Source organism: Pagrus pagrus, assembly GCF_965226575.1.
Source record: "Pagrus pagrus genome assembly, chromosome: 15".
Classification (NCBI taxonomy): domain Eukaryota; kingdom Metazoa; phylum Chordata; class Actinopteri; order Spariformes; family Sparidae; genus Pagrus; species Pagrus pagrus.
The window spans coordinates 14,081,419-14,096,136 of NC_140199.1; the positions used below are offsets into that span (position 1 = coordinate 14,081,419).

General features: G+C 42.9%; 1 protein-coding gene across 1 annotated transcript in view; it reads right to left on the reverse strand.

Annotated features, from left to right (window-relative positions):
• The window catches only part of ttc7a (tetratricopeptide repeat domain 7A), a 48,609-nt gene that overhangs the window by 9,474 nt on the left and 24,417 nt on the right, over positions 1-14,718 (reverse strand). The window contains exons 16-19 of the mRNA XM_084374743.1: positions 11,236-11,352; positions 9,760-9,872; positions 9,111-9,242; positions 5,437-5,639 (exon numbers count right to left, since the gene is read on the reverse strand). Of these exons, the coding sequence (XP_084230869.1) occupies positions 5,437-5,639; positions 9,111-9,242; positions 9,760-9,872; positions 11,236-11,352 (565 nt within the window). The remainder of the gene's footprint in view (positions 1-5,436; positions 5,640-9,110; positions 9,243-9,759; positions 9,873-11,235; positions 11,353-14,718) is intronic.

Sequence of the window (14,718 nt, forward strand, 5' to 3'; positions counted from 1 at the left end):
GCGAGAAAGAGCTAAACTGGGAACAATGAATAGAGAGAGAGAGATGGAGAGAAAAAAGAGAGAGGTGTCAAAGAAAAAGGAAAAAATAAGTGAGCCCAGATGAGCCATACATAGCAACGGAGGCACCAGCCAACTCCCAATCGGCTCTCTGACGTGAGGCCCCCCCGAATTTTTCTTCCTCTCTCTCTCTCTCTCTCTCTCTCTCTCTCTCTTTCTCCGTGGTTATCAGAGGTCTTGCTCAATAGAATATATTTCCCTGGTTGCTAGGCAATCCCATAAAGCGGCAAGAACGTGCAAAGTGTTATAAATAATGTATTTGCATTATCTAATCAGCTGACAACCACCCCCATCCACAGAGAGAGAGAGAGGGAGAGGGCGAGAGAGAGAGACAGAGAGAGAGAGAGACAGAGAGAGAGAGAGAGAGAGAGAGAGAGAGAGAGATGAGGGCATTTGATAATTGGAACGCGATTAATTCAATGAGCAAGTCCTCGTCCTTGAGAGTATGCATGCATATGTGAAGCAGTGTATGAATATGCTTCTGTTGGAGAGAAGGAAAAGTAAAGTGTGTGTGTGTGTGTGTGTGTGTGTGTGTGTGTGTGTGTGCAGCTGACTCAGAGCAGGCTGGGCTTCAGAACAGGAGGGATGAGATGTGGAGGATGTTGGGAGTGGGTCAGATTCATTTCATACCATCGCCGGAAGCAAGGCTGGGCTGTGTTTCAGTATCAGCTACCCATCAGAACATACACACACACACACACACACACACACACATGTGCCGCATACCACGCATACACACACATCAACCAAACACTTACCATAATGAGGTTAACAGCACAGACGGACTGATGTGTAAAAGCTGACATGGCTAATACCGAAGGGAATAACACAAAATAGATGCTTTGGTTTAGCCTCTGGACTGTGACACCCAACAAGACATTAAACTAGAAATCTGTAGCTAACCATTAGCTCATACACACACACACTTACGCACACACAGCATACCATAGTCCTATACTGGTTTCCCTCACTACCACACCCTCATCCATCCAAAAATACTCTGAAACCAGCAGCTGACCAGAGCTGTGAGTCACTGTCTGATCATTGCATTTCTCCCTCCCTCGCTGTTATACACAAACATGCACACACACACACACACACACACACACTGAAAAACCATGTGGACACGGTTGATGCTGTTATGTAGAGGTGGAGTGAGTAAAGTGGTGTGTGGCGAATAAGGGAAGATGGTCGTGGTGTGTTGCTATGAACCACACCACAGGGGCGGCTGAGCTGCTGTATGGTACCAGTTACGGGTTTCCCTTACTCACATTTCCCTTTCCTCGTCTACTGTGGCTACTGTGGAGAAAATTACAACTTCACTCCACTCCAGTTGGCTTGGGGGAAGCTGTGCAATGTTGACTTAAATGTAAAAAAAACACATCCTTTTGCTTCATTGCTTGTTCTGCTCTAATAAGAGTACATTTAACTGCTGATGTCAGTCAAAATGCTTGAAATTTGGTTTGCAAGGGCCAGAAAAGTGTCTACACTGGTGAAAAAGTGAAGCTAAAGGCCAGCAGGAGAAGAGAGGGCTAGCCCGGCCCTTTCCAAAGTTCAGAAATCCACCTACTGACAGCTCAAAGCTCACCTATTATCATGTCGTATCTAGTTACAAATGTAACAATCAATTTGTGATTTTAGAGTGGGTTTCCTTGTCTGTTTAGAGAATAACACTTTCATCGCCAAGTATTTCTCTGTGGCCGTTATTTGCCAAGATTTTGTTATGGTACGTGACTCCCAGTTAAATCAAATCACGGTTGATCCATTTCTGTTTGTGTTTTAGAGAGCCAGGGGAAAACGCTCCCCCACACTGAGTCGTTAACGTAATGCTAAGCTCAGCTAATTGCCTCCTGGTTCTAGCTTGACACATAGACGTGTGGTACTGATTTGTGAATATTCAATGTTTAATAGAATCCATGTGTACTTGTAGACATAATGCTTTATAGGCTCGGAATCTATGTACGCTTAAATAAATAGGAATAATTAGCTTTTTATGGTGTCTGACAGTGTTGACAAAGCGTTTTTAACCAAAAAAGTACAAACTCAGGAGGTTGCACTGAAATATTGCACAATTGCTGAGACCCAGCTCTATCAACATATAACTTTAGATGTACCCGCTTTATCCAAATTCTGTAGTTAAGCAGTGAAATATAAAAGTTGCACACACTGTATGCTATTGTAGTTTCATGGACAGGCAGCTACCGATACTTTCTGTGTAGCTACATGAAATGCATTTTCAGCAGCCACAGAAAAAAAGTAAAAGTAAACTGAATGTGCAAAAATAAACATTAGATATCCGAGTTATTATGAAACCATGAAAAAATGGGGAAACATGACACTGTTATTGTTGGATACCCTCCTTGCTCTGTCTCCATATACTTCCTGTTTATTTCTTCACTGTATGTTGGCCAAAGGCAAAACACCCAAATAATAAAGTGCATAAAATGTATTTTTTAAAGCTCTAGAGGCTTCACACTGATGATACTGTCTCATAATGATACTCTGTCTATAAATAAATAATCCACAAAGAAAATCAGGGGAAGTTTCATTGTGGAGCCATGTCGTCTTTTATCTGTTGCCCTAATAACACAATGAAAGCTGGAGAAGATCTTAAGGACATTCAAGGAAAGTACAGTATGTACTTTTGCAGAATAATAGCTCAAGTGTAAGAATATCAACCAAGAATGTCATCAGAATTCCCCTTAAGGCAGAGCAGAATAAATGGGCCACCGGCACACAAAGTGTCCACAGCAGATACAGTATAAAAATAAATGCATGAAGCCAGAGCCACAGAGAAGCAGCAACTGTAGGTTGTATTCTGGCAGGCTGAAATATGGGCAGCGCTCCAAATAAAATGTCCCACACACTGTCCCACTTAGGCTCCAACACAATGTAAGGATGCGACTATTTACCACACTGCTCCATTAGCATGTCTAATACATAATCCACAACATCTAGTATTCTGTGTAGTAGCGTTTAAAAAAAAATTATATTAATCTATTAGTGCCCACGACAACATGCGTCTTAATCCAAGTATGTACGTACAGTTGACTTTTTTTAAAAATGCACTCATAGTCCACTTGCACGCCAAATCCATGGAGGAAAGGCAAAATTATGCTTTAACACACACACACACACTTGCAGACACACACACTTGCAGACTGAGGACACATCTGCCCTGTAAGAGACCCAGAGTAGGACACTGCCAGCTGGCTTCGATTCAACTTTTCACCCCTTGGGATTGGTTCTCCCACAGGCCAAATATGGAAGAGACTCGTACCTCCGTCTACCCCAATGGGACTGTGCTGCACTACGCACACATGCAGAGAAACGCACCCACACCAAAGTGCACAGTAGGAGCAAAAGCATTAGCCTTATGTGGTCACAAGGTGGCCAGTGCCTAAGTCATAGAGATATCAACCAGCACATCTATGGTCACTATGGAGACCACAGACATTGTGCATGAGTGCGTGTCAGGCAGTCTGAGTCTTGGATTTGAGGAATATCCCTCTCCGGTCCCTTCACCATGACAACAGAGAGGGTTCAAAGGTCAGAGCAGCTATGGTTAATCCAGTGGATCATCTGGAAGACAGACTAAGCGAGGGAGTGGGAGGAAGTGGGCGAGAGAGGATCTTTATAGTGCGGATGTGTGAGAGAGAGAGAGGATCTGCTCAGATGAAAGAAGTGTGGGGGAGTGATGATCAGCAGAGAGAAAGCAAGTCTTTGAGCAGTGTTTGTCATGTGTTGTTTGTGGACCAAAGTTTGTTTGTTTCTATTTTCTGTCATTTTAAAGTTTGCCCACAAGAAATTAACAGGATATGACTGAGCCATAATGTGATAATTAAGACCGTAATGACCACCATCCTGACACTGACACAGTACAGCACTGCACTGCTAATGATTATGAGCAGCTGACATGGCTGCGCCCAGCTCACGAGCTAATATTAACAGCTAATAGCAAGCTCGAGGAATAAATTCTGTTGAATTAAACACTCAAAATGCAAATGTGATCAGCTAACATTTGTGTTTTTCTCAGAAAGGGACCATACTTACGACTTCATATAGTCAGGTTATGTACACAAGGCTAATCTAGTGCACAGCTTTTGAAAAAAAGGAGGGATCTGTTCAGCTCTACCAGCACACCTGATTCAACCTAATGAGGTATTGACCAGGTATTGATTAAACATGCCAGGATACATGTTTGCTGTGATGAGGAATCACAAATATTCCACCTCATATTGATTGTTGAATCCTTTCAAAGCAAAGAGATTGTTACCTTTATGATTTATTTATAAACTGGTTTACTTTGTACGGTATTATTCAGTTTCAAAGGGGCGAGTTAGTGTGGCATTTTCATTAGTTGTTTGGAGATTCTGATGGAGAATATTTTTCATTGATGTCAGTAAATAAACTCAAAACATTATATGAATGTTAAGTTAGTAATGCACATATATATATATAATTATAATTTCTCTCAATAGGTACCATTATGTAGATGCCATGACTTTACCAGCACATTATACTGTAATGTACGTATATACGCAGCTGAAGGCCTGCATGGTATCAGTATGCAGGTGTGTTTAGGTGTGTGTGCATGCCTTTGTGTTTCTACCTTTTTTTATTACCCTTTTCACACTGGAAAAAAAAACACTAACACCCATTAACATCTGGCTGTTGTCTTCAGTGTGAATGTGTATTATCTGCACATGATTCTGCAGAAGTCTTGGGTATTTATCGGCTCCAGCTCCGATCGGCTGCAGTGAAAGCTCAACACCCAGGTGAACGTGTTAATTTTCATCCCTTGTCAGGCGCAATGCTATGACGCACGTTTAAGTTAAGGCAGCTGGCTTGTTAATACTTTTACCCGTTTCTGTTAAAGCAGCGCTTGGACATTGTTGTTGCTGGATGATGTACATGAGAAACTACATGCTCTCAGCCACCTAGCTGTGTGTGTGTGTGTGTGTGTGTGTGTGTGTCATTTGTGTGCACATTACAGAGAGCTGACAGAAATAAATTTTGCCTAATCTAATTTAGAGGATTTAAGAAAAAACATTTGTGAACATTCCTGTGTGTGTTAGTACAAGACTGCGAGTGTGAGACTTCATTCTCAAGTTCTTGCGTAACAATCAGTGTAATGTAGTGAACTCAAGTAAAGCACTGAAAATGTGTGTATAGATGTGTGTGTTTAGCTGTACATGAGTGTATGCACGTGTTCAGTCTGCTTCTTATGTCAGTGGTAATTTGATGGACGCAAATAAAGCAAATGCGTTAGTGTATCCACGCATGTTGTGTGTGTATGTGTACGTGCATACTGACCACTGAGCGGAACGTTAATTATAATTTAATTTTACAGCCTCCAAAGCTTTCACTGTCTCTCACCATGTGCACAAGGATGCGCTCTCCTGTGGGATGGATGGCCAAGGCCTTGTCATACAGGCCTTTGGCTTCGTCCAGTTGACCCCGGAGCTCGGCCAGGTAGCCCCGCTGCAGCAGCACCGAGTGCGAGTTGGGGAAGAGCGCGCTGGCCTCGGCGATGCAGAACTGGGCCTCCTTCAGCCGACCGTCCGCCATGAACAACTCGCCTGAAGGTGAGATGGAGCGGGAGGAGGAGGTCGAAGGGTGAGAAAAGTGAGAGGGGAGGTAGGGAGGAAAAAAGGGTAAAAGAGAGGAAGAAAAGAAAGGGGAGGGACAGGAGGGAAAGAGAGAGATGCAACAAGAGTAGAGCAAAGGGAACAAGGATGGTGAGGGGTGAAAGAGGTCAAAGAGAAGGAATGAGATACAGGGAGAAAAAGGAAGGAAAAAATGAGAAAGTTGGAGAAAGGATAATCATGGGGAGAGAGAAAGGAGATCCCATCAGTAATATGTGACAGATGACTTAACTGTGAGAGTTCAGCAGCATCATGTTAAAATGTAAACTGTGCAGTGCTCGGATACACATAACACTACACTTGGATGGACCAACAGAAACACACGCACACACAAACACACACAGCGTGAAAGAGAGAGTGGGAGCGATGTAGTGCCTGGGAAGTCATGAAAGTCTTGCCTAAATATGGCCATTGCATACTAAAGCCGCCTGCCTCCTTTCTTTGCTGCAGCTGGGAAGATGAGGACAAACCCCAGACTCACACACACACACACACACACACACACGGACTCACGCCTACAAGCATGTCATTGTCCAATAAGACTTGGACACAGAGCTGACCGGAGGGACCCGCCCCTGAGGCTGGAAACTGACCAATATCTGGAGGGGATACCAGCGCAGGGAGCTGTCAATCATTCTCATGAGTGGATGCTGGGTCACACCCAGAGAAACCCTGAGAAAGAAACTGCAGCTTTCAACGCTGTCGTCGGTGTGTATGTGTGTGTCTGTGTGTCTGTGTGTTACAGAGAGAGATAGTGAACCATGCTGTACAAATATAATGTACACGCCGTCTGCTCCTGAGCGCTGTGTGAGCCCATGTGTGTGTTTGGTAGCGGACGTTGTGTTTGTTTACCTGTGTCTCATGGATGCACAGATGGGAAATACTTAGTGCATGCATGCTACCTCTGTGAGATGTAAAAAAAGCCGTTTCCCAGCCTCGGGGTTCCTTTTCATAGCTTCACTTCGGGGAAAAAAGGATTCAGTGAATGCTCTCTGGTTATGTAAGACCCTTTCCTGCTCCTCACCTGAGCTCTCAGAAAAAAAAAAGATCTAAGAGATCAGATCAGCGCTTGCATGAATGTATGCAGTCCATTTATACGTTTGCAGGTACACGTGCGCGTGCTTGTAAAGTTACATAGCGTAGTGCATCCATTTTAAAGAGCCCTCTGTGTGTGTTTTTTCCTATGTGGCTGATGAGGATGTGAGATTGAGAGAGGAAGTGACCGATGAGAAGAGGAATGCTGGGAAGGAGAGCGGGGGGATCAAGGGTACAACTGGTTCAGCCTTGAGTTCGTGGGGACACACCCCTGCTCTCACACACACACACGCAAATCAGCAGCGAGCATGTTCTATTTTCTCCGCAGAGGAACACCAGAGTTCAAAGGTCGGACATAGAAAATGCCCTTCAAATTACAGTAGGCCACGGGGGATGTGACCCCAAGGCCCCTCCACCCATCCACTCATCCTGTACTGCATCACACTGGTATGTTGGCTGCATCACTGCCTTCACTCGGCTGCTGTGTAGATTCCCGCTCTCAAGCCTCGTCCACTCCAGCTGAGTGGATGGATGGAGTGTTGTTTGTGTGGAGCATCTCTGCACTCCCTTCACATCAACGCTCTGCTCTCCTGTGAACTTCCACAGGCAGACTGAAGCTGAAGGGCTGGAAGTAATAGCGGTATGCATCACTGCCATTCTGCCCTTAGTAGAGCAGTGGCCACATGTATGCAGGTACAGTGTGCACTAAGCTATGTGGTCTTTAATGGGACTGAAATGGTCCTACTCACAAAATTGTTAAAAACTTCCTTGTTTACAGTTGTTCGTGAAGGCAGAGATAACAGAAAATGGCTTCAGTAATCACATTAAATTATGTATTTTTAGACAATATCAAGGTTATAAATATACCATCACAGGCAGAGTTTTGTTGCCACACAGGGCTTTCCGTCCTTTAGGTGACCCGGAGTGAATTTCTGTGACTGCAGTGCTCAAAAACGTGACTAAAATGTTAGCTCACATCGTACCGAGTGAATAAACGATATCTCACTCCCCAGAGAGATTGAAATTCAACTGAGCTTGTAAGCAGGTCAGTAAGTTGTGTAAGACCGTCAGGCTGCACAGCTTTCACAGCAGCATCTGCACAGCACAGCGTGTGTGTGTGTGGAGAAGATTTTCATTCAAAGGTTGCCATCAGATATTCCTGTTTTTATTCTAGTTTGATCCGGATTTGTCCGCTGAGGTCATTTCATCTAACATGAAGGGGCGAGGTCTCCAGCCCTGCTGAGGTTAATGTCGGGAGATATTTATGCTTAGCCATAAGCTTGCATGGTCTAAGTATTGGTCCGTGAGGTACACCGCATGTTCCCTAAAAGTCAGAGCTTTCTCTGTTTGCCAAATAGGAGGAAAAACAATCAAGAGCGGTATGAATGAACTAAAATGTCGAATCCGACAATGACCCAAAAAGTGTATGCAACCAAGTCTTGTTTTTGGCATCTATGGATGCTGATGTCGGCATCTCCGTTGGTCAATCAGTTCACCACTTTAGTCTAGACTGAAATGTCTCAACAGCTGATTGGAGGGTTTCCATGAAACCTTGTACACAATTTAATGGTCCTCAGAGGATGATATTATGTAATCTGCTTGTATCAGATATTTTGCCATTGCAGTCTAAGAGGATTTTTTGAGGGAGTTTTTCCTCACTTTAATGGAGAGTCTCAGGACAGAGGTTGATACTGTACACTGTGTTGATTGCAAAGCCCACTGAGGCAATATGGTTTGTGATTTATAAATATAAATAAAACTGACTTGACTTGAAGACTACTTAATTTGGAGATCCATGACTTCTCTCTAGCACCACCATGAGGTTGGCATTTATGTATTTGATAGTTGCCATGAATTTTATTTTAGGCATAAAGACACCCCCCATGTTAGTGTGCTGATGTTAGCATTAAGCATTATTATACAGCTGCTAGCATGGCTGTAAACTCTTAGTTTGGTTAGATTTGTATTGCAGTAGTCTTTCAAATACAAACTAGAGAACTGGAAAGCTTTAATTGTCTGAAATCAATACCTTGTCCATTTTGCACTAACCAATCGGATTATTATTGATAAAGCGTAATGATACTAGGGAACAGAAACCCATGTAAGCTGATTACTGTCGATGGCCAGCTTTCATAGCCAACTTTCTTTAAATTAGAGTTTATAAATACCATATGGCCTACAAGGTTCCCTGTTCACCCAGGTCAACAGCTAATGAACTCCCAGGTAGTACACACCATGACTGCGTGGTAATTGACTGACCTGCACCCGAAAAAACAGTGAAAAAGAAAGAAAATATGAAATCCAGTTTTGCGAGAGGTTTTTTTTTTTTTTTTTAACCTAAGGTTTAAAAATTGTGTGTTGTTGTCATACCAGCCTGCAGCCAAATGCGTTCCAGGGTGGTCCAGATATAGGTTGGTCCTTGACGACGGATGGAGCTCATGTCCGACACCTCAGAGAGGGCCGCTTCAAGACGAGACGCTGCAACAGAAGGGCTCAGCGAACCTGGGACGAGTGATGAAGGGATAGGAAACACCAACCATCAGAGTTGAATCTTATCATACCTTTTTACGCAACAGTGGGAGACTAAATCCTGGTTGGCAATGTGATTACACTTTAACACAATTAATATTTTGTATTTATAATACAATGACAGGGGAGAGCCATGCTGAATGGAAAACAAACTAGTCATTCTCTTTTAATTTCAGAGCATCAACACATTTCCTGTGACACGATGGCAAGTGGACAGAGCCCTGATCCTGGTGTCGAGGTCAGTAAGATCATTGATATTTAAACAGAACATCTGTTCCCCTGAACTGGGTCGCAGACAGGCAAACATCGTTTTAATCCACAATAGGTCAAATGCTGCGGGATTTGGTCTGACCTACACATTCACCTTTCTCACTGGTATTTACTCAACACCAGAGATAAAGGAGGATGTGTTTACCTAAGATAATCCATTTAGCATGTTACAGTCCAAATATGTACAGTGGCAGTCCCTCATTAAAAAGAGAGGGCAGACCTGTGGAGGCGTCCTGGAAGTCAGGCAGGGTGAGGTGGATGGAGGATTTCCTGGCTCCAGGGCTGACCTCTGCCCTCTCAGCCATTGGTATACTGCTGCTGTCATCTGTCTCACTGCAACACACATACATGAAGACTTGTGCAGTTGAGCAGAAACATAATGACCTCACACACTCACAAATGCAGTGAGTCACAGTTCAAAACGCCCCTCGATATATTCTCTGTCTGAAAAAAGCTGTACCCTCCCTAAAAGCCCACTTTCTTCTGATTGGACAAGCTTCGGTAAACCTGCCAAGGGTCAGCACACACGGATCAGACTGAATAAATACCACCTCATCCTCATAGACATATAATAACAAAAGAGTTTGAGTGTTATTGTATTGTGTTGCTGATCACAGCTCCATTTACACCCAGTCCAGCCCCCCAACCTCTTTGTCTTTGTGTAATGTCTTGTAGCCATAGTTAGTTTATGTGTTGTAGTTGTTGTCACGTCTTGTGGTAAATAAATGTTTGACCATAAAGACGCTGTTTGTGGTTTATGTACATTTTTCGGTTCAGTCCCTGAACACATTCTGATTTTGATAATGCTTTACTTAAATCACAATTAATTATTTTCCCTTGATTAATATGTGTTAATAGACCCACTCTTACCTGATCAGCAAGAGGTTTCACTGTGTTATTGTACTGACTACGGGGTCATCTTGCTGGTCGAGAGACTAACAATAGTCTGCAGTATAACCTTTATTAGCACCATATTAATACTAATATCTTCAGCTATAATTATAATCTTACAAGGAGAAGCATAATAGATCCCCTTCTAGATTTTTTTCAGCTGGTTCCTGAATATTTTAATGATGTGATGCTAACACTACCATGCTGTTAACTGGCTTTGCGTGCAGTACAGTGCAATACAGGCTACAAGAAAATTTGGGAGCAGATAAAATACCAGAAGAGCACCGAAAAGAACACTAGACACAGGAACAGCAGCAATCAAAAATACTGAATATAGAGAGAAAGCTGTAAAAAAAACTGTATGAATGGTTTTCTCAGCGGAAATCTGTTTGACAGCATGTTTTTAAGTCTAAATTCAAACACTATAATTGCATATTTAGAGTACCTTTAAGGTTCCTGTTATGATAATGGACAACAGAGCGCTTTACTGCACATCAGTTTTGCTATTTAAGATGTGACAGGCACAGTATCTCCACTCGCACGTCGAACCTTATAATTCCATGGTCACAATATATGAGAAATGCATGAGTGCATGAACACACACACACACACACACACACACACACACACACACACACACACACACACACACACTAACACAATATAGGTAATCAATACCCCATTGATTATACCAATACCAATTCCCCTCCCAGCTCCATAATGCATAGCAGTAAAATCAGTTGAGCGGTGAGCTGTTGCACATTCATAAAAAGCAAAGAATCACATCTCGCACGTGCACGCTCACCTGGATCGGCTGACATCATAGCGGCTCTGCCAGTGTTGCAGCATCTCTTCACAGGTCTGCAGGGCTGCAGCCGGGCCGAAGAGGGACTCCTCAAGCTTCACCTTTGTGAACAAGAGACTGGGACAGAAAAACATAAACACATTACTCATATTTTTTCAAACCTATGTTGTTTGTTCATGTATTAGCACATCGTCTTCATTTGTACCCTTATGAATACATTGAAGTGCTGTTTTTGTACCTGTATGGACATTAAAGTGTTAAGTGAATTCACCCGAAGGAATGTTTAGTTGGACCCAAAGCCAGTCAAACCTGTTCTTATTGTCACTGATCACACAAACTACAGTATGAACACACATAATATTCGGTGAAAAGAAGAGGAAGTGGAGATTTGCAGATGATCTAACTTTCAGACTGCTCTGTGGGAACTATCCCATGCAGCTGATAGTTGTGTATATGGTAACACAAATAAAGAAACAAACATAATACGAACATGTTGATGGTAATTCTAAGTGCTATATCGTGGGCAACTGGACTTGTTTCAGTTTCCTGAAGACGTTTCACCTCTCATCCGAGAAGCTTCTTCCGTTCTGAACATACAAATAATACAAACATGCATATATGTACACAGTCATATCCATGTAGAAGCGTCTGAGCTCCTATAGTGGCTGAGTAAGCGCTGAGGACCCATCAACATCTCACTCATGCATGTGGACTGAGGCACACAGGGATCAATAGAAACAGAGAGGGGGTAGAGATAGTCATCAACAACAAGCTCTAAGAGTGTGTGTACATGTATATGTGTGTCTGTGTCTGTGTCTGTGTGTGTGTTACGGTGTGATGAGAGGTTGATGAGTAGAGGCCATAGAGTGTTTCCGCTCAGCCCTTTTAGTTGAAGACAACTGGTTAAGTGATGTGGGAGTCTCTGATGAGAACGTGCGAGCGCATGTGTGTGTTTGCACGCGTGTGTGTGTGTGTGTGTGTAGTAATTGCCAGAAGGGGCTCTCAGAGGATGCAGTCTGTCATAGGCATCACTCATCCATGAGTGTGAGGAGAGAGAGAGAGAGAGAGAGAGAGGGTGAGAGAGACAGAGAGACTGTGGTGTTGGCCACATCTGACGCCCGCCTGCCTCCCTGTTGTTGAAGGCTCCTCCACTTATTCTGTACTCTCCTGTCAGAGGGTGGATGGGGTGGGTGTTGGGCGGGGGGGGAAAAAGAGGGAAGGAGGAAGGGAAGGATGAGAAAAATGGATGAAGGGAAGGAGGGAGGGTGAGGATCAATACCAGAGCGAGACGAGCTTGTCTCAGGGGAGAAAACTCTTGGTGAAATGCGCCTCGTTACCGACTCACCGGTCAGTGACTGGGGGAGGGGTGTGTGTGCGTGTGTGCATGTGTGTGTGTGTGATGAGAAGATGGAGGGATGTTGGAAAAGAAAAAAAAATGAAAGTGTATGTGTGTGGGAGGAAGGGGGTTGGGTTTTCTGACGTGCGGATGACAAGTGCTGCCGAGGGACGTTGTGTTAAGGATACGCCTGCCAGTAGGGGTCCACCAGAGTGTGTGTGTGTGTGTGTGTGTGTGTGTGTGTGTGATTGTGTGTGTCTCTAGGCTCCCCATTACTAGTGTGGCAAAGCATTTAGAAGCATTGTGATGGTGTAAAGCCATCCTAGTGTTGAAATGTGTCGAGAAAGTGAAAAGTGTGTGTGTAGGAGTGTCATTCGTACAAAGGACTGACTTCTCCTACTGGGTATCCAACATAAATAACCACCTCATCTGAGTTTATTGCAAATTCTTAAATAATGGTAGAGTCTCCAAAAACACTCAAAATCAACTGCTTGTCAAAGCTGTAAATAATGTCTTTCTTAAGTCAATTGGGGATCACTGGGTTTCCAGAGACTATGAGTACGACCCCATCTACTTCAGTTGTTTAGGAGAATGTTGCCACACTGTTTTGCTGTGAAGCTCCAGAAATGTTATGTGGACTTCACCTGACTTTCCATTCGCATGAGGGCGAGGCGATAATGACAAAATTTTCATGTTTAGGTAAGCGTGTCATCTAACTTCCTATCCATTTTGCAGTTAGCAAACTGAATTTTCATTGTTGGGCTGGAGCTTGAAGCTCTTTCTGCTGATGTTTCACAGTAAAAGTCAACAAGGGAAACGAAGAGGCTGTCAGCAGGCTGACATTTGCAAGCTCACAAAATGTTCATATTAAGGGTGTCATGACTGTTGACATGTTGCATTAATTATAGGTGATAAAAAACTGTTCTTCAGATAATTACCAGCTCTCAATTAAAGGCACTAAAGTGCACTACGTAATTTTTGATGCCCAAACAAACTAAATAAACAAACTCTCTTCGTTTTCATGACAACTGAATACACAAACTAACCTTAAAGGACAACACAATTTCATGCTGTTTTGCTTCATTTATATGTGGCGGACCCTGCCACCGTTCTAGCTTCAACCAGTGTTCTGGGGACCTTGTTTTCCTCTGACAGCTTGTTTATTCAGTTTTGGAAAAAATAAATATTTATTTTTAAATATTAAAATTTTGATTTCGAATTTCTTCTCCGAGACAACATAAGGCCCCTTTAATGTCAATACGTGTCCTGTTTAACACAAACACTGTTCTCATTCACATATCTATAGCAGTTGCTTCTATTTTGCTGTCTTTTTATTTCATTGATGCATCAATGACATTCAGCACTTCAGCACATTAAAGACCTACCAGGAAAGAGAGGAATAATGTCCTTTCAGCAGCTGGAAGACTTCCAGGGGGAAATATCTGCAGAAAGTGTTTCGTTTCATAGAGCTGCAAAGTAGGAGGAGCTATATTTGGCACCCCAGTAAACTGCATTACAGACAAATGTAATGTGATTACATTAACATGTTATCCTCAACACTGCATGACTTACAGTTGGAGCTCATCTAAGGCTTAGATTGTCCTGAATCTCCCACAATTAAATCATCAGAAATCATTGGAAATATCTGGTTCTTCGATTGAATGTATAAGTGACAAGCTTGTCTACATAAAAATAAGTTAACTACAACTCCCAAGGTGCACTTCAGTGGGAGACATCACCAGTCACCAAGCTTAAAATTCTGTTCATGATGGCTGGAAGCTAAAAATCATGCTGCTGAGAAAGCTGATCTTTAATCTGCAGTTAAAATCAGTTCACTTTTACTTAAATATGGTGCTGCATTTTGTCAGTATCTGCGAAGCATTTTGAATTCACTACTGTTGAGATTCACTGGACTATTCTCCATGGCAACGGTGGCTGAGGCTAATGGGTATTCAGAGTCATCTGTCACGCTAAAATGAAAGATAAAACATGATTTCTCAGAAACACAATAGAAATAATTGAAACTGGTGGTCCTAACATAAACCTTTATGATTGTTACATTATCTGGGAGAGTTGTATGTCTCTGTGTTAAACAACACAGAGTGCAGAAAAACTCTTCCAACACAAATGGGCATTTCCACTTTGCA